The 20,906-nt window shown below is 37.0% G+C and overlaps 1 protein-coding gene and 1 long non-coding RNA gene across 7 annotated transcripts in view; both read right to left on the bottom strand.

Moving 5' to 3' along the window:
- Positions 1-20,906, bottom strand: part of LOC117793298 (cAMP-specific 3',5'-cyclic phosphodiesterase) — an 89,664-nt gene that overhangs the window by 50,585 nt on the left and 18,173 nt on the right. The window contains exon 1 of one of the 6 annotated variants that reach the window (XM_034633627.1): positions 17,806-18,177. The exons of the other annotated variants lie outside the window; for them this stretch is intronic. Within the exon in view, the coding sequence (XP_034489518.1) occupies positions 17,806-17,858 (53 nt within the window). The 5' untranslated portion in view covers positions 17,859-18,177. Of the gene's footprint in view, positions 1-17,805; positions 18,178-20,906 lie in introns of those variants that run through there. 6 annotated transcript variants of the gene reach the window in all.
- LOC117793394 lies at positions 19,237-19,871 on the bottom strand. The gene is made up of 2 exons (XR_004618263.1): positions 19,815-19,871; positions 19,237-19,425 (listed from the first exon to the last, which is right to left on the bottom strand). It is a non-coding gene; the product is annotated as an uncharacterized LOC117793394 (long non-coding RNA).

The raw sequence follows: 20,906 nt of genomic DNA on the forward strand, positions 1-20,906 counted from the left end.
TGAAAAAGTTTAATTAAGAAACAATAAACGCAAAAAAAATGCATTAAATTTAGTTACATAAGCATGTTTAGAAATTATATTAGCAATATAGTAAATGCTTATATCGTACTAAATGTTTTTAGATGTTTCTATAAGAAATGACAGAGAATCAGACGGCAAAAGTTCAGATAATCAAATATATCATATAATAATATTAAATTAAGCTAGGAAAAAACAAGTTATGGATCTCCAGAATTAGATAACTAATTAAATTGATTTTATATATTTAAATTCAAAATTGATAACTGAAGATTACTTTTGAGGCTAAGATTAAATAAATAAATTGAACTATATTAAAATAAGACATATATGGTATACTAAAGCTTGAGCTTAGATGAGACATATGTATGTTATGTATATTTACAAATTTATTTCATATTTGTAGATTACATAAAAATTAATCGAAAATTTGTTCTCATAGTTTAAATTGCAAACATATCTTTTGTTAAACAAAACTCAGCATTATTGTTGTAGACCCAAAAAATATCACATTTTAAATGTTGGCATACAATTTTTGGCCTCTGGTAATGCTCAGAAAAAGCGGGCTTGAGAAGTGGACGGAGAAGGCAGTGAGAAACATATGGCTAGGAAATAGTATGTACTATCAACCAAGTGCAAAAGTAGAATGAACGGAAACTTTACTAGCACAAGGACCTCAAAAGTATGCAACATTAAGTGTGCGACGTCATCAGTTTTTACTTTTCTCTCTCTCTCTCTCTCTCTCTCTCACTGTCTCACTCTATCTTTCGCTGTAGCTCGCTCTTCTTGTTTGTTGTCCTTATTCAAACTGGCCAGCCGAATGAGCCAACTGGGCTGCCGGGCAGTCTGACTGTCTGCTGACACTTATGTGCCATTTTGGCACAAGTTTCGCTTGCTCTGTCTGCTTTTGTGGCTATTCTTACAGACAGGGGTACATACAAAATGTTACGAAGCTTATTAGAACAATTCGGAAATGAGGAAATAAAATTAAGATAACGCCTTAAAATACGAGTGTACGAGTTTTCAAAAAAATAAATAAATAAAAGTAGTAAAAATTATTATAAAATGCCCTTTTTACAGAATTGAGCTTATAAAATTTAAGCTGATATTTTGATTATAAAAAAACTTAATTTTTGCTAAGAATTCTAAACTTGTTTAAGTGAAAGCTTGATGAATAACGTATATTTGCTTAACTTTAAAGCGTATTTTAAGTGCTTTATTCTGAATTAACATTTTCAAAATCTTCTTGTTTTTAATTATTATTATTATTGTTGTTTTTTAACTCGTCGCGAGAAAAAGTCTCATGCACAAAACAAAAAACAACAACAGCAATATGTAACATGAGTTAAAGTGAAAGCCCTAGAAGAGAGAGGGAGCAACAACAACAACAACTTGTCGCGCAAAGGATCCTTGAGCCTCTTCAAGCTGCTTGTCGCTGCTTGTTGTTGTTATTATTGCAGTTTCCACACTTGATGTTGTTGTGTTTGTTGGTAAACGAAGCGGTGACAAAAGTGTAGCCCAACGGCAACCGACGGTAAGAGGAAAATGCGATGAAGGGGAAAACTGAGAGAAAATAGAAAAAAATGTTTTCCACTAATCAAGTTGCCCACAGAAAAAAAAAGCAGTAAAAATAAAAGAAAATGAACTGCACTCTCAGGTTTCAGTTAAATCTCGAAAGTTAAATTATGAAAATTCCAACACAATGGCATTGTGTAAGGCGAATGAGAGAAAGAGAGAACGACATACGCATATATTTATGTATATATGCGTGTACATATATAAATGAATAAATGCCAAAACAATTTACATACAAAATATTTGTGCCAAAAAGTTTAGCGTTTTACTTGTATTCTTGTTGTTGTTGTTGTTGTTGGTGGTGTTGTTGTAACTGCTGGGCGAACACAATTTCCATATGAAAGCAACTTGTGGGCGTGGCTGTTGCTGCGGGCACGAGGGAGGGGGAGGTGCTGGCATTTGTGGTTGCCAGCGAGTTTATCAACTGAAGCGACGCCTAATCAACATCAAGCCAAACGCCATTAGGCGACCGCACAATTTACAGCTGTTTGTCAGCCCTCGTTCCCCCACTCCCCACTCCCCACCCCCTTGTCCATCGATCTTCGCACCTCCCACACAATACCCTCCAACCCTGTCACTTAACCCAAGCAAACTTTCTCAGCGAATGTGAGAGTGTGTACGTGTGTGTGTGTGTGTGTGTGTGTGTGTGTGTGTGTGTGTGTGTGTGTGTGTGAGTGTAAGCTGCGATTTGCTTTTATTCTGACTGCCGCCTCAAGTTAAAATTGAATTTTAACATATTTTTGTTTGCATTTCATTTGCGCAACTCATTAAGCCAAAAACAGCGAGCAACTCAACTTCTCTACCCGCAACACCGTCTATTGTCCTTATCCCTACTGTTCCAACGCTCGAACTTCCCCCCCACTGTAATTCATTCATTTATTGCATAGCTGCGCTTATAAGTAGGCTACAACATTCTTTTTAAAGCGGTTGTAAAATTAGAAAAATTTAAAAAGATCAAAATCAATAAAATACACAGGAAATTTAAATATTCTACCTAAGCTTTCTATTTGAATTGAATGAATTAAACTATTGTTTTAATTATAAATTAATAAATAATTTAAAGTTTACTTAATTCTGGAAGCCTTAACGCACATTGATTGAGAAAATTAAATTAAGCTAACGAAAAAACCTAAAAGATATATAGAATAGTTTGCATTTGCTTTGTATCTTTTTTAGCTAAGTATATTTTTTTCCAATGACATTATTAAGCAAAATGCAATATTATAATGAAATAAAATGGAAATCTTTATAATTCAAAAATAAATCGATTAGACAAATATTTGATAATAATTAGCTGACATTTAATTGAATACTTTAAATAAAATAAGTATCAAAGGCATATGTAACAAAATATAAATTAAATAAAAACAGTAAAAAATATATGCAACTATGCATTAAGTATTTTAATGAAGTTTTACTTAAATGCATTCTTTAAATAAAATAAATATTCCAACAAGTAGACAAACATGTAACAAATACCTTTCTACTATGAAAACGTATGCGTTTTCGATCCAATCAATTCCATATGTCTTTAATAATACATATTTATGTATGTAAGTATGTATATGTCCCAAAAGTGAGGGTCGACAATCTTTCGCACTCACTCTCTAACTGTTTGTGTATGTGTGTGTGTGTGTGTGTTTTCCTGAATATACATATGCAATGAAAAAATTTTAAGTGCTTTAATTTAATTTCATGGCATTTGTATACGTCCCTTTTGCAGCAGGAACGCGTCGACGTATCGACAGGTTCATGCTTCAGCGTCTTTTTTGTTCCTTCTCCCCCTTTGCCCACTGACATCCCCTGCTTACGTACGCCCTTTTTCTTCAGCTCTTCAGTAATAATTTGATTGTGTTTGTGCAATAAGCGGACCCCCATAACAAAAGAGCGATGTGGTCCTGTGAATGTTATTTATTTTTTTATTTAATTTTTTTTTACGTTCTCTCCTCGTTCTGGCATTTCAACAATTTGCATTAAAAATGCTCTTTGGCTTAAATATGTAGATATATAAATTTGTATGTACATTTTTTTTTTTTTGTTTTTTTGGCAACGGATGTGTACACCACAAGGCCGTCACCGCCGCCTGTTGGCTAATCCGCTTTGTAGCCATTAATGGGCACGCCCCCCCCGCACCGTTCCTCCATATTTTCACTCTCCTCATCCCACCCACCGTACTGTCTTGACTTGGCCATAAATAAGAAGCCCGTTGGGCAGTCAACTCACGTAGGCGGTCATTAGATCAACTTTAATATTATGCAGCTCACGTATTTATTTACTTAGATCTGTCTCATTCTCTCTTTCACACTTTCATTGATGCCATCTCGCTCAGATGCTTTGACAGCTGAGACAATGGGTAGGACATTTTTGGTTGCGGTGGCACGCCCAAAAAATGTTGGTATTCAATAAGTTCACACATCGTTAAACCAGGCAAGAGCCACAAAAGGTCAGACAGAGTTAGCCGCCAGTTTAGTTAGTTGGCCCAAAAACATTTTACCTAATCCAAGATGAAGTTCTTCACTTCCTCGGGAGCTGCACTAATTTGATTTCAAACACAATAATTACATAACATTTTATGTTCAGCTTTGTTAAAAATATGTCTTACCGATCGGACATTCATAAATCAATGAAATTTTGCCCTTGAAATATAAAGTGTTAATTTTTCACCAAGAAAACTGAATTTTACCCGAGCCGCGATTCATTTTTGACATAGATCCTTTAACATATTTTTAAGGTAATTTATTTCATCCCACTTCCCACTTGCTAGAGAAATGTTCCAAGACTATATAGGTGATAAGTATGTAGAAGAATTTAATTTAAAAAATCGACAATATCGATTTATCGATCGATTGTGCAAGTTTGAAATCGATTCATCGATTTTTATTTTTGGTTTTAATTTTAGATGTTATTTATATGCAATTTTTAGGACTCATTAAAATTTTGGCTTCGTTTTTGTTTTTGTTAATTAACATATACATATGTATACATGTATGTATGTATAAATTAAATAAAATTAAAATCTTTTAAAATATTAGTTTTCAAATTTGGGTTTGCATTTTGATTATATCTGCTTCCGTTTAAATGTTAAGCCCATTTAAATTATTTAGTCAACTCAATTTAGTACTTATTTTGGGCAGTTTTCTGTTTCGAAATAAAATTTTATTCAATGTTTGGATTTATATCATTAGTATTTTTACATCACTTTCCAAATTATTGGAAACTGTAAAGCAAGCCGTATCTCACTTGTACAAAGTCCTTAGCCTAAAAATCGGTTCGAATTAATAACTGGTATGGGAAACTAACTCAGATTTCACAATTTTTTATAGGCAATTTTCTGTCATCGTGCATTTAAAGCAGACAGGTCAGATGTCAATGTTTTTTTTTTTTTTGTTTGATTTGAATTTAAGTTTGAATCAGTTTCTGCCTTGACTATGCATTGCCTGGCTCATCTGATGAATGTGTGTGTGTATGTGCGAGTGTGTGTGTGTGCGAGTGTGTGTATGCGAATGTGTCAGTTTCCATTTTGGCCTGTTGAGTTGTTTTTGCAGTCTCTGCTTTCAAATATTCCATCATTGTCTGTCGCTGTCATTACGATTTAGTTGCCGGGTCGAGTATTTTTTTGTTCACGAATGCTGGTTATGGGGCAAGACGCATGGGGTAAGAGGCAAGGGCAACTAGGATGGCAAAAGGTATGTGTGGCAGAACTTTAATTGAAATCTTTTTGAGCACAAACAGCAAAGCGACTTTATGCAATTTCGAATACTTCCTGACCCAGCTGACAGATGCGGTGATACGGCAACAACTAACTGCGGTGAGGCAGCAACAGTGGGGCAAAAGCGCCTCAGCGCCTCGAAGTGGCATCCTCGGCAAAAGTTTTGCCAAACAACTTTGGCTCAAAGACAAAGCTGCTGTTGCTGAAATGGAGAAATGGTAATGGAAATTTGTTCAGCTCTCAGGCAAAATGGTCAAGTGTAAGTTATTCCTTCTTGCTGACAAAATGGCGTGTATTATACAAAGCTCTAGAGATTTTGAAAAGCACTTAAAGTCACAAAAATCAAATGCCACAAATTTGTATCTAATTTAAAAAAATATTATTTAAAGTTATGATTTATATAATAAACAAGTTAATTTAATAAATTTTACTTTCTGTAAAATCTCTCAACAAGTTATTTTTGATATTTAAAAACATTGATTGGTTGGCTTTTGGTCTGTTGGAGTTTTGTAGAACATGCCTGTTAGTGTGTTTTTTTTGTCGCATGCTACAAATGTTGCATCAGTGCAAAATGCAATTGTCAAAAGTCACGCGATCGCAACAAACCGATTCGATCGTTCTACGGGCGTTACTTGCACTCAATGGGACAGCCATTGTATAAGCTTGTAATAAGCAACAAATAGGCTCCAAACAATAAGATATGATAAATATTTACAGCACTTGTAACAACAAGAGATTTAAATACAAAATAATAAAGTGCGGTTCGTGTGCCAATCTATCATCATTGTATCTGATTGTATTTGTTTAATAATAGTGCATTCATGGCATTTGTTGTTCTCGATTTATTCAGAATTTAATAATACCCAATTTCAGTGCTTATGGTTCAACAAGTAATACAACAAGTTAATAGTCATTAAGTGAAATTTTTTTTGTCTTTTTTTTTCAATATTAATAATTTAATTATCAAAGCAGTTTTTGGAACCCTTGGGCCTCACGCAAGTGGCTTTATTCTTATCTTAGATACCCCCGCAATGTGTGAAGAAATTGTTCCAAAAACGAAATTCGTTCAGAATTTAGTTCATGTTCCTTGAGAATCAAATCTTATTTAAAATGACAAATTTAATCTGAACATTTTTCTAGTAGAAATCGAAAAGTTCTTTTCAAAGTAGATTGTCACAACTTTTTAATTAATAAAATAATACCATTTCTAGTAAAACATTCAATTATTATTATTTTATATTTATCTGTTGAAACTGCAACAGAAAGCAAACTGACAACAATGACAAAAGCCAACGATGACGATGACGATAACGATGACAGTGGCATGTAACGGAAAACGGAAATTAAAATCCACATACCGAGCTGTCGACAATGTGCCAAGACTTTTAAATTCATAGGATATGCAGAAGACATCAATCTTTCCCCTACTACTCGTCCACCCATCTACTCCCTAGGCAGTCAGGGCCGAGTGCGTGGCATAATATAAAAAAAAAAAAACAAATTCGTTTAAATAGACAAAAGATTGCTTCAAGTTTTGAAGCGACACATAAAAGATGAAAGCAAAACAGAAGGAAGCAGAAATACATATGATATCGTCAAACTGAAGAACTTGAGAAATAATTAAAATAAAAAGCGAAAATATAATGAATGACAATGAGAGAATGAAGAGACAGGGAGAGAGAAAGAGAAAGAGGAGGAGGGAAATAAATGCAATATTTAATGAAATATCTCAAGTGAGCTGCGGACTGAGGGACGCGGTCCATTCATAATCATTTAGCACACATTTTATGATGGCCGAGCATGTTGCCATCAGCAACAGCAGCAAAACTTTTACCTGAAAGCCTAACAAATGCCACCTACCTCCCCTCCTCTTCCCCCATCTCATTCCGTACCATGCTGACCACACCACATACCAATCTAGAGACCAGAAACTGAAGGTTGAGTATCCTTCAGTCAGTTGCCATGGTGCTTGGGCTGCGTTTCCCTCACTTTCCCTCCCCTCACTCAGTCTCTGAGGATTTTTAGCTATTTTTGTAATTTAATTTTTCAATTATGTACTTATTATATAATGCGATACCTATGCCACACACACACACACACGCATGCTAGCAACTGCTCAACAACAAGAAAATAGAAAAATAGTCGTAAGCTCTTTGGAATTTTGCAATTATTACATACTTTGAGAATGCGAATATTTTTTAAAAGAATTTCATCCAATATAAATATGTGATAATAGAAGCAAAATACCAAGCAATAAAAAGATAACAAAATTGTTTAGTTTGAATTGCTAATTTAAATATACGAGTGTCTATAAAAATAAGAATTCAAAAAGATTCACGTATAATGGATTGTCATTTTAATTTCAAACTAGAAATCGTCAAGTGTTGTAAAATACTCTGAAAGAAAATAAATAATAATGACTGAAATATCTAGGCGAAATTTTGATTGAGATTTACATACGTACATTGTAAGAAATGTTACAGCAGGATTATAGTTAATGATTTTAAAAATAATTTAGAAGTAATAACAATTTATTAAAATGAGTTTAAGTTAATAAAATATATTTTTTTTAAAGCATTTTCAAGAAGGTCCAAGATGAAGTATTCTTCAAATAGTATGCTCTACTTTATAGACAGCTCTAGGTAAGCATACATCAATCAATCATTCTCAACACACATTATGGAAATTTAAGCCCTCGTAGTCCCTACTTAAACCCGCTAGAGTTTAATATTTTTAACTTTTCCATAGGAAAATAGGAGAAACAACAGAAAAAAGAGCGATAAAATGGGCTTTTAGTGGTTAATACATGTAATTGCTCAGAGGTTGCGTCGACAGTGGTTGCTGTGGGGCAACATTCGCTCATTTGGAAGCTGTGCGGGGGTTGGTTGTTGGTGGTGCACCTCCACACACATATAAAGTGTAGCAGCTGTTTAGTGGGCGGGACACCGCATGGAAAGCATAAATGAAAATCAATAAATAAAAATTTTATCGCCAATGTCCCGTAACCTATACATGAAGAGGGAGTAGGGAAAATATCGGAAACAGGCAGCAACCAGAGACGTTATGGTGTAGGTGTATGTGTTTGTGAGTGCAAATGGCAAATAAGTATAAAGGAAAGTAAAGAGGGAGAAGAAAATAACTAAAATTGGAAGCTAAAACTGCAAAACCGCCAAAACAAAATCAATAAATTTGTGTGTTTCTCTCTCTAGATCTATATGTGTGTGTGTGTGTGATTGGAGGAGATGGGCGTGGCCGTCTAAATTGGTTGGCATTCTAATGCAATTGGCCAATAAATCATTGCAGAAAACTGCATAAAAAAATGTAAAGCAAACCGAACAAACTGACATCAACGAGGACATTAAGTCAATCAAAGCCAATTTTCAATGCCGACTAAGTGTCTCAATCAATTAATCAATCCGTCAATCAATCAATCAATCAAAACATCAACTAAATGGTTAAGCGATGTCAATTTACAATATGCAAAACGATAAGAACCTTCGCAAAATGCATGAGAATATTAACCAAATTGTGTAAATGTATGAAAGGATATACCAAGCTATTCTCGACATAAGGATACCCTGTAAAGTGGCATAGAAAACATGTGTATTTTTGAAATATAGTACACAAAAAAAAAACTAAAAGTTATAGTCTTGTATAATTTTAAGCTCATAACTGAGAAGACTTGTATTTAAATATATATTTATATATTAATATTAATATTGTGAAAAAGATTTTAATACTTAATACTAGAAAAAACAACAGATTGATGTAATTTTAGACTGAAACATGAAATAATTTGTGTCTAAAGTCGAAGCGGCATAGCTATGATATTTTTAAAGGGTTCGTTATTAAATTTTCATCATAGTAGGATGATATGATTGCGAACAAATACGCGAAAAAATAAGTCAGACTGTAACAAAGGTATACGGTCCAAAATCAATCAGATCATATAAATTATAGCATTCGCAACTCTTCACATGCCCCAAAGTAATCTGGCAACGCTTTCAAATATGACGAGCAAATGAAAAATGTGTTCACGGGAAAATTGCAAATTGTGGTGCGCGAACGGCTTCTCGAGTGATTAATGAGTAGGGAGAGGGGAAAAGAAAGTGGGAGAGATATAATAGCTATTGATAAATCTGAATACCTGTGGCATCGTAAATCAATATGGGTGTCGAAAAAAAAAACGGCCACTAAAAAAACTCGAACAGAAGGCAGAAACAAAAGACAACAAAAATAAAATAACGATAATGACGGCGCCTCAATCACAACAACAAATAAAACAGATACGTGCGTGTGTTATGTGTGTGTGTGTGTGTTTGTGTTGATCACTAGAATACACAACAGTTGCGTTCCAAATATTGTGCCACTGCCTAGAAAAAAAAGAGAGAAAGAGAGAGAGAGAGAGAGAGAGCCGCAGTATCGAGTAAGTTACTCGCTCACGGTGTCGTTGAGCGGTGAAACGTTGTTTTAGTACGTGACAGGTGATAGGTAAGTGTTCATTTGGGGAAACTATGACAAAAATGATAATAAATTTATATGTACATACAACAAATTATTCAAAGTGTCGATAAGCGCCAGTAGACACGTACAAATTCTTTCTGAATTGCAAAATAACTGCGAAACATCAACCTCACAACATTTCATGCATATTCGCTAACAACTTGAAGTCAAAAAAAGTTCTTCTGATCAAGTTGAAGCTGAAATGCTCTAGGAAACTCAATTAATTGAAAAAAAATAGCGTAAGATGTATTCTTTTTTCACTTAAAAAACAACAACAACCGAAATGTCGGTTATCCTAAAACTTTGACTTTGAGTTGTTGAATTCAACTCTGATAAAGTGAAAAAGGTTCATTTTTAAATACTTAGCCAAAAATGCAACGTCAAAAAATACATTTTATGATATCCTTCAAAATAGGAAGCGAAAACCGGAACAGGCCTGTATATTTCAGGGGGCATGCCACATTGTAGATTCTGTCTCTGTCGACAGGCTGTAAATCATATTACGCTTGTCTTAATTATTGCTCAAAAATAAACTTGCAGTTGCTGGCAGTGTTGCCGCACTTCATAAACACTCCTTTCCCCCGGTCAACAAACAATCGGGACGAGGAAGATGATGAAGAGAAAGACACAAGATAAAGTTGAAGCTGCAGCATCAGTCACTCTCACTCTCATACGCACACGCGCACGCACACAAACAAAGTGCTGTCCTTTCATGTCCCTTGGCGTGTGCCCAAAAACTTTTTGATTTGTTTAGGTAAAAAGTTGTTGCGTTTGGTTTATGCAAAGCACACCGAAGTCGACGTCAATGCTGACGCTGACGTTGACGCTTCTGTTGGCAGCACTGTTTTGCGCTCTTCTTGCTGGTGTTGTTCGATAACTCTCTTCCGCCTCTCATCTCTGCTGTTTGTTTACTATTATTTTGGCCTCTGCTTTTAATTTACGCGTCGCGCCGCCAAGCCAAGCAGCAAATAGAATTTCGCTCGAAAAATAAATAAAGTACAAAATGTTGACCGGAATCTCGACTGGGAAAGGGATAAGGGGGAGGGGCGAGCAGCTGCTGGGCGGTAAATTAAATTTTTTGAAATCAATGCCAGCAGCGCTGCCGATGGAGTTAAGCCAGCCGGTGGACAGAGCGGCGACATACAGAAGTGTGGCAACAACGCGCACCGCATTAGATGATGCTCAATGAACACAGACAGCGTTGCCAACTGATTCACTGATCCATTTAGCACTACACTATGTTTGTGGATTAAAAAGAGCGAGGGAGAGCGGGGAATAAAGAGTGGTTAAAGTGGTGGGGAGCATCTCTTTGCTGTGGGCGAACCGAAGTGGGCGTGGCTGGGTTTGTCGCTAACGTTTTACAGTGCTGAAAATTCAATTTGATTTGATTTGATTTTCGTTCTCGTTTTCGTTTGAATGCACAGCAGCAGCAGTAGTAGAAAAGGAAGAAGAAGAATAAGAGAGAGCAGCAGCAAAGAAATGATATTAAATTAGTTGAAATAGAAGTAAAAAGATTGCTCCAGCTTCGCAATCGCCCATTTTACCCCTCTCCACAACCAATCGATTTAAGTTTAAATTCAAGTTGAGTTGAATTTTCGTTGTAGTGAAACAAGTGCAGCGGGAGCGAGAAGGAGGGAGGATGCTTTAAGAGCGACTCACTTCACGTTAATGCAAAACTTTAAGAAACACCAAAAGCTCTTAAGGCGAGAGATCACAAAGGCTTCCTAAGAGGATAGCAGAGGGAGAGAGAGGCACAGAATGGAAGTGTAACACAGCAGCAGCAGGTGAATATTAACTATGTAATCAAACATGCAACAGAGCTAAGCAATCCAATAAATTAAATTAGTATCATTATTTTTAAAATCAAATTTAAATAATAAAACCGAGAGACAAGGCAAATGACATATGTACACACATACGTGTGTATAAATTTAATAAATTTAAGATTAAATAATGCAGTTACTTAATTTATACAATAATTTCAATTCGATTTTCGCAAAACGTCGTCTTATTAAACGATAAGATTGTTTCAGCTATGTTGTGTGAAAATTTTAGCCTTCTAGTTTTTATGGTTTGGGCTGTCAATGATCAGTGAGTCAGTCAGTAACTGAATGAAAACAAAGAGATTTATATATGCATTAAGATATTTTAAAATGTAAAGAGTATGCCATGTTTGTCATTCAATCAATTCTATTCTATTCTCTGTTTGTCTCTTGCTTTTCGAGTGCAAATACAAATTTGAAGCAAACAGCCACGCGACAATTTGGGAAGCCCGATTGTCAATTTAGAGCCGTTTTATAAGGCGGCTGTGCACACACACACACAAACACACACATACATATTCTCACACACACAAACAAACACACACACATATTCTTTGTACTTGGGTGCTAGCAACGATTTTCATTGAGTTTCGTTTGCTTGTTGTTGTTCCTTTTTATATATTTTTTTTCGCATTTACGCGTCGCGATTAAAATCAACAGTTTTTTTTTTTTGTTGTCGCGACTAGTTAGTCAGTTTTTTTTTTATCGCGTCTTGGCCGCAATTAATTGAAAACATTAAAATTTTTGCCATGAGGTCGTATTTTGTTGTTGTTGTTTTTCTAATTAATTTCGTTGAGCGGCGTCGACGTCGGCGTTGGCGTCCACGGCGACGTCGTCGCTTAGTTGTTCTTCTTTTTGTTTTTGTTGTGTTGTCTTACGCTAGTTTGCACTTTTAGTAGTTGCTTACGCGTTCTCCTCTACCTCTTCTTGCTCTCCTGCTTTGAGGCTGCGGCGCTCTCATTTGCGCTGTCTCTCACTCTCAGTTGGTCTATGACTTTGATTGTGTGCGTGTGTGTGTGTGTGTGTTGTTGTTGTTGTTGCGGCCGCTGCTGCTACTGCGTTTTGTTTATTTGTCTGTTCCACTTGTTTTTGCCTTTCGCCTTTTGCACTCGTACATTGCAATTTATATTATTATGTACACTATGCGAATTAGTCGCTTGATTGGACGTTAGTTGTTGCTGTTGCTGCTGCTGCTGTCATTACTACTGTTGATTGTTGTTGTCCACGCAGCAGCAGCACTCCACCTTCTTCTGCCACCCCCTTTCGGCACACAATTTATCACACACACAAACAATTACAAAAAAATTCGACTTTTCGAACACGAAAAAAAGCGCGCGCGTTTTGCAATTTATTTAAGCTTTTAATGCTTTAAGTTGGCAACACATACATTTGCACAAGCATATGTTTATTATTAATAATTTTTTTTAAACAAAATACAAATTTTTCATAAGAAAAGCCACACGAACTGCCGCACGAGCGAAGTTGCTTATACGTTATATGATGAAAACGAAACGGCAACGACGACCGAACAACGCGTTCACAGACAGAGACCAGCGCAGCAGCAGCAGCACTACATGGGCAGCAGCAGCAGAAGCAGCAGCAGCAGCAGAAGCAGCGTAACGAAACGAAACGAAAACGAGGCGATTGAGTGCACGAAGCTGTCGCAAGACGTTCAGTCAGTGAGCGAAAGAGTCGGCGAGAGCGGGAGAGAAAAACAGAGAGCGGCGCCATGCGTGAGAGCTTTGTCGCGTGTTCTTGGTGGGTGGCGCTTTTGGGTGGCCAAACCTTTGAATACGTGCTTTCGCATAATGAGTGCTAGTGTTAGTGCCAATGCCAATGCGAGAGCATTTGGCAATTGAAATTGAAAGTTGTAATGCGGCGACAGGGAAGGCTTCGCTCTCACGTTAGCGTCTCAAAAGCATCGTTCCGTCTTGCATGAAATTCATCATCAAACAGCTGCCGCTTATGTACATACATACATATATATGTATGTACATACATATTGGTCTCTCTCTGATTTTATCTATCAAACTCTCGTCTGCTCACTCTTACTTGCTTTCTTTCTCTGTCTAGCTTTCTCTCTCATTTCCATTTAGTAAACAGCGGAAATCCAATTACAAGCAGAGACCAAATGCAAAGGCAGACACGGCGTCGACGGCTAAATTTGCAGCTTACACAAGTACAATGACTTGATGACACACACAAATACAGATACACACACACACACATACACATACGCACAACTACAGACATCATCTCGCATGTAAAAATACTTCAAAGAGTATACAAAATTTGTAATTCCTCTTATTTGTTTTTTCTGCACTTGACACCAAAATGTGTTGCACATGTTTTATTTACTTTTAAATTTTTATTGTTATTAATTTTTATTAATACATTGAGCGCTATAATCTTGTGCTTCTTCTTCTGTATTTTATCGCTTGTGATAAACAAAACACAAAAAAGGGCAACAACAATGTTGTTGTGTATTTATTTATTATTTGCAGTTCGCCAGCAGCTACAAAGTGTGCCGACTTTTCTTATCAGCACCACCAGCAGCAGCAACAACAACAACAATGATCGCAGCCGCCGCATGCGTTTATCAAACAAACAAACGCATACAGTAAGTAACGGCACCTGCCAGACCGGCCTCCCTGCAGACAGCAACAACAACACACACACACACCCGCACACGCAGCGAAACGGTAAAAGTGACACAACGGAGAGAATCGAAGCAGCGACAGCACCGCCAACATAGCGCTGAGAGCAATGACGAACAAGAGAGTGACAGAGAGACGGTGGAAAGAGCGGCAGCAGCGGTGCAGACGGCGCGTCGAACAGTGGGGCAATTTCTTATTTTGCGTTGCAAAATTAACCAGCTAAGATATTAAAACGCATTTAATATAAAACTTCATAAGCTCTGAAATAAACTCTTATACAGGGTGCTCAAGTTATGGGGTGCTTACGAAAAAAAAAAATTATTCAAAATATTTTTTTAGAATCTTGTTTATACATTTTTGATTAATTTTCTTTATTATAATCGTAATACTATATTTTAGCTGGTTTTAGCGTTTTCCTGCTAACTTATCAAGTTAAAAAATGGACTAATTTTAGTGTTTTTTTTAAGCTTAGTTGCTATAAAAATTAAACAAGTCTACATTTCAGCTAAAAATTTTGTAACTTTGTAAAACTTTACATTGCTTTTGTGCTCTTGGATTATTTACATTTTACTTTTTAGGTAAGCTTGTCTAAAAAAAAATGATTTTTGCCCCGCTTTTCGGTCTGTGGGCCCAGTGTGCGGCGCATCGCTGCTTTGAAGTGTTACTCTGCTTTGACATCTTATTGGGATTTGTGACGTTCATGTGTTTGTCGCGGGCTCTTGTTCTCCTCGTTGTTGTTGTTTCCTTCTTTGATGCGATTGACAAGCTGTACGGTTTTTGCATTTTACAAAATTTATTGAGCAGCTCACACGCCATCTACCAACTGTGTGTGTGTGCGTAAGTGTAGGAGTGTTGGTGTACAGCAACCTTGAACTTTGACCTCGTGCAGCTACAAGCATTCTAATCTAAGCCTAAACGTTTGATTGACCTGCCTGTCCGAAAACGTACCCGCCCCCCATCACCACACACACACACACAAATTCACATACATACAGCTCCTTTTGGTTTCTGTCGAGGTCGACACTTGACGATATGTGACGACAGTTCTTTTCCTACTTGCTCTCTCATGCTCACGTTCTCACGCTCTCTCCCACTCCGCATGGTTGCCACTCTCAATGCGAGTGAGATGAAGGAGACTGATGAGCGTTAGATGGGAATGGAACTAATAATTAGTCCCAAGTGAGTTTCATAGCAACAAGACCCTCTCGGCCATTAGGCTGAATCTTTGCCTGATTTCGATTCTGATTTTGATTCAAGACGTACAGTGCGAGGAGGGGGGAAGGCACAAGTTGGGCGATTGCGGTTAATGGTTAGCTAGAGTTTTGCGCTGATTACAAATCAAAAGTAATAAAAAAAGAAAGTACAACAAAAACCAAGAGGAAAAGGAAACATCGAAATCAATGATTGCAAATAGCAGCTTAATCAATTGATTTACAGCACTACAACTAAGAGGGAAGAAACAACCAAAAAAAAGTCGTAATACTCATCGAGTGAATGTTTAGGCATTCACTTCAATTATTCATACTGCAACGTTAATCATTTTTCTATGAGAAACCAAATAAATTTGTAGATACTACGACTACATTGTGTCTGGCGAGTACATTCAATCGGCTTAAGTTAAAGCTGCTAGTTTTATTGGGGTTCTGAACACAAAGTAAGAAATAGTTTCAAAGCTGCGTTCAGTTGTAGTCGTAAATCTTTTATGAGCCTGGGTTTACAGTGTAAACTTAACACCATGAAAACTAGCTTCAACATATGCCGTAAAACTCTTAAAAAATTGAGTTTACATATTGAATTTAGCTTATGAATTTTCTTTTCTACCTGACAAAAAAAGGTGTGCAATCTCACCTAATTTCTCTACAATTAAATTAAATTAGTTCATTAAAAACAGAACTTTATATAAAGAAAAGACGTTACGTAAACGTGATAAAGATACATTCAACTGTATTAAAATTTGATATTAATTACATCATGTCATCATTATTTCCTCGAATTTTCATCAAAAGAGTTTGTCTATTGGACAATATAATAATAATAATAAGAAGAGCACAAGTGAAAATTAAACTGGTCCAAAAAAGATGTTAAAATAATTGTTTAATAAAATATCACTTTAATTAATATAATGTACAACAAGTGCAAAAACGTTTATTTTTATCAAAAGCAGTATAAATTCATATCTTATTGATAAAAATATCAAATGCATATATGATAGATATTTTTTATTTTTATAATGAGCACGCTACATGCTACTCAAAGCATTTTCAGTGTCATTTCACGACTAAACAGAACAGGTAAGTTACAGATTTTTCAACATGGTTCGAACCCAATTATTTTTCAAACTGTAGTTCTAGTTATGCGACAGGTCGGCGACTCTAGCAACTGAGCCAAGGGACCACACGTATATATTTTGTTGCTACTTTCCAATACTTACAGAAGCTTGGGATTTCCACTATGATTCTGTTTCTGTATAAAGGTTAAGAAGAAGAATAGATGGTAGTTTTCTTTATGAAATTACGTTTTATCTACTCCATATGTACAATAAGAATTACGATATTATTTGAATTCACTTGAAAAATCTGATTTTGTATTTTACAATATGATTTTAAACGACACAAACCATTTGATTAAGAACAAAATCAATCAATCTTTTTAATGAAATTGAATTGAATGGAATTTATTTGAAAGTATAGGTATAAGATAAGCTTATAGCTAGCTAAGATTATTGTCTTAGGTACTAAAAGTAAAACAAATTTGTAAAAGTGGAAAGGACCTGGGAAAAAAAGACAACATGAATTATGGATTTAAAAGGCATAACTTTGCAAGTAAAATGGAATGTTGGAAAGGAACAGGCTTAAGGTATAAAATGAAAAAATAATTTTTTAAACAAAGTGGAACGTTAATAGAAAATAGTGGTAAGAAATCAAATCGAATAACTTTGTAAAAAAAAAAAAAAGTTTTTCATACTAAAACTTCATTTTCGATCTATCGTTCGAATGGCAGCTATATGATATAGAGGTCCGATCGAAAAATAAAAACAAACTTGATCTGCGTACGGTATCCAGGAACCTACACGTAATTACCAAGTTTGAAGTCTCTAGCTCTTATAGTCTCTGAGATCGACGGGTTCAAGCAGACGGACAGACGGACAGACAGACGGACATGGCTCAATCGACTCGGCTATTGATCCTGATCAAGAATATATATACTTTGGGGGGTCTGCCACGCCCCTTCTGTCTGTTACATACAATCTGCCAAACACATTATACCCTTTTTTGCCCATTTTCAACGCGCTCAGGGTATAAAAATGAAGTGTTGGAAGGCAAGGATTCAGAAACGAAAGGGAAGAACAAAGTAAATTGTTGGAAAGGAACGGGCTTAAGGAATGATAATGAACTTGGGTAAAACAAGAGTTTGTAAGAATCGTTTTAAGATTAAGGATCAAAGGAGCTTAGAGCTATATTGTGGGGAATTTGATAATGTAAGAGGGCTTGGGGGGTTTTAAGGGGTACAACCCACTAACCTTGTTGGAGAATTACGAAAATTGTAGCAGCAACAACAAAATGAGCAAACCATATACACCAGAAAGTTGATGCTGCCGCACCACGTTGATGTGGTTGCAGTTGCCGATGCCGATGCGGATGTCGATGCTGATGCGGATGCTGTTGTTGTTGTTGCGTTTGTGTTGTTGCTGTTGCTACCGTCCTCGGTTGCGGTGCATGCAGTGGCGCTGCTGCTATGCCGACTTGCAATGTGCTCACACTCTCCTGCTGCTCCGACTCCCACTGTGGCTAATACCGTTGCAGATTCTTTCTCTGCCCGTCCACCTGCACAGCGTCCAGCGGCAGCGTTTAATGCCGTTTCGACAATGATCGATGCAGTCGACGATTTGCGTCGCTGCGCTGCCGGCGGCGCTGTTGCGTCGTTAGCGCTGCTTGATTTTTGTGCTGTTTGCTTTAAAAATTTACTTAGACGTCGAGCCGCTGTCGCTGTGTGCGATTGAGAGTGCGACCGCGACTGCGATTGAGAGTGAGAGTGCGGCTGAGAGTGAGAGTGCGAGTGAGAATGATAGTGCGTGCATGAGATGCAGAGTGGTACTTTAGTTGTTGCCGTTGTTCTAGTTGCTTTTGTTGTTGCTATTGTTGCTGTTGTTGCTCTGCTCGCTTCAAGCGCTGGCGGTGCGCTGCAGGTGGATCGTTTGCGTTGCTGCGACGCCGAAATTGGCACTAGCAGCGACGTCGACTGCAGTGTATCATCGACGAAGCTGATTTGCTTCCACTTCTTCTTCTTTTTCACTTTGGCTGTCGCTTTGAGCAAATGTCTTGTTCTAAATGTCGGTGTCTGTGTGGATGCAGCTGCAGTTGCACTATTTGTTGTTGTTGCTCTTGCTGCAGTTGTTGTTGTTGTTGTTGTTGCTGTTGTCGCTGTTAACGCAGTTGCTGTTGTTGTTGCTGCTGCCGTTAGACTTTGACTGCGACGCTGACGTTGACGTTGACGCGCTGCACCTGCTGCTCCGACGGCGGCGGTGGCGTTGTCGCCTTTGGCCGCCAGTTCAAAACCTTGCCGCACACTCACGCACACATGCACAGACGACAGCGGCGACGACGACACACAGACAGTGACATAAACACACACCAACGCACACTTATGCACGCGGTGCGCGTCGTCGACGTCGCGGCATTTGATAAGCGTCTAATGTTGTTGTTGTTCTTCTTCTTCTTCTTCTACTTGTTCTTGTTATTTTTATTATAATTATTATTATTATTTGGTTGCTGCTATTTCTAATACAACTCCCAACGCTGCCACCTTTTCTTATTATTCCTATTCTTCTTCTTCTGCAGCTGTTTTTTCTGCTTCAGCTGTGACTGCGCTGCTGCTGCGACTGCTGCTGCTGCTGGCGCTGTGTGATTTGCGTTGATTTACGATTTTAATTTAGATTCGGCTTTTTTTCTTCTTTTTTTTTTTTGGGTCTGTTGCCCCTCCCCCTCTACAACAACTGTTTAACTTCGTTTTGCTTTTGTATTTTTTTTGCCGCTGTTTTTTCTGTTGTTTTATGTAATTTTTGTTTGCTTTGTGCGCCTCTTTCGTTGGCGTCGTTGATGCTGCTACTGCGGCAGCCGCCGGCCCGCAGCGCTACCAAGCACTTTAACAACAACAAAAAAATTGTCAAAAAAAAAATGAAATGCATTAAATTTTGTGGAGCTTTTTTGAATTTGTTTGTTTTAGCGCGTTTTACCGTTTTGTTGTCTGTCACACACACACACAGACGCACGCACACATATGAACGAGACACGACAGCGACGCGGCGCGCTCTCGCGATGCTCACAGCTGCAGCGACCGCACAACACTGGTCCCAAACCGAGCCAGCGACGCGCGACGCCAACGTTTTTGTGTGAGAGCAACGACAACGCCAACGACGATGACGATGACGACGACGTCGACCGAATGTGCGAACAAGCGACCGAGCAAGCGACCGACCACGCACGCCGCCAAAAGCAAAAACAAAATGCCAAAGGCAACACCAACACCAACACTAAAGCCAAAGCCAAAGCCAAAGCACGCCAACGGAAGCTGTGTGGAGACTGAGCGGCGCTTTACTGTCGCTTTTCTATGTCTGCGTCTACGTCTACTATGCCGCTGCCGTTCAACCTGAATGAAGTGCGCAAAAATAGTAGTAGACGCTGGCGCTGACTTCGACGTCGACGGCGACGCATACGTTCGCTGCTTGGCACAGTGGAAGAAAAAGCTAGACCAACTTATACTTGTATTCACACAAAATATCGAATCTCGAATTTTATAATTTGTTGAATGTCAACAACATACATTTAGTCAGCAAAAGTTAGTTGACAAAAAAATGAACATACAGAAGGAAAAACCTACCCAAAATCACCCCTGATTTGCTTTTTATTTGTCAAAATATGATACCCAATAGATTTTGTTATGCTGTTGTTTTAATGGCCCTAAAAGCTACAAGCAACTGTAATAATAAAGTAAAAATTTGAATAAGAATAAGAAGATACATATGTATTTGTTTTCCCCAATATAATGTAAGAATTCTTAATTTTGTCAAAACATTAACTTGACTTACTGTATATTTAAGCTTGAGGAGTATCATATTTTGGCGCCAATTTACACTTAGTGTTAATCAAATGGTATTTTCTATAATTAAACTAAATTGACTTTGCTAAAGAATAATATAACGCAGCATTTAGTATTTCGAATTTTCAAAGCTTTAATCACTTTTCGTGGTGTCTAAAAGTGAAAGTCTAAATCTGGTTTCTGTTAGTCACTTCTAGCGATCTATTCATTAACTGTTTTTTTTAAATTTTTTTTGAAGGTTTATGTTTTTATTTTTCATATGGCTCACAGGGCACTTTTGCTCAATTTAAGAAATTTTTTTATTCTAATTTTTAAGTTTTCAATAATGATTATTGTTTAAGTTTTAAAGTATAACCTAATCATTATTTCGTAAGTAGACTAATAAAATCAAAAATAATGTTTATAATAATAAAACTTATAACGATTATATTCAATAGTAAAAATTGTATGAGTTAATAATGATGACATGGAAAACACACGGACGAGTTCTTTAATACTTTCGATGACATTAATTTTTATAAGCAA

The sequence above is a fragment of the Drosophila innubila genome, chromosome X (assembly GCF_004354385.1).
Source record: "Drosophila innubila isolate TH190305 chromosome X, UK_Dinn_1.0, whole genome shotgun sequence".
NCBI lineage: Eukaryota > Metazoa > Arthropoda > Insecta > Diptera > Drosophilidae > Drosophila > Drosophila innubila.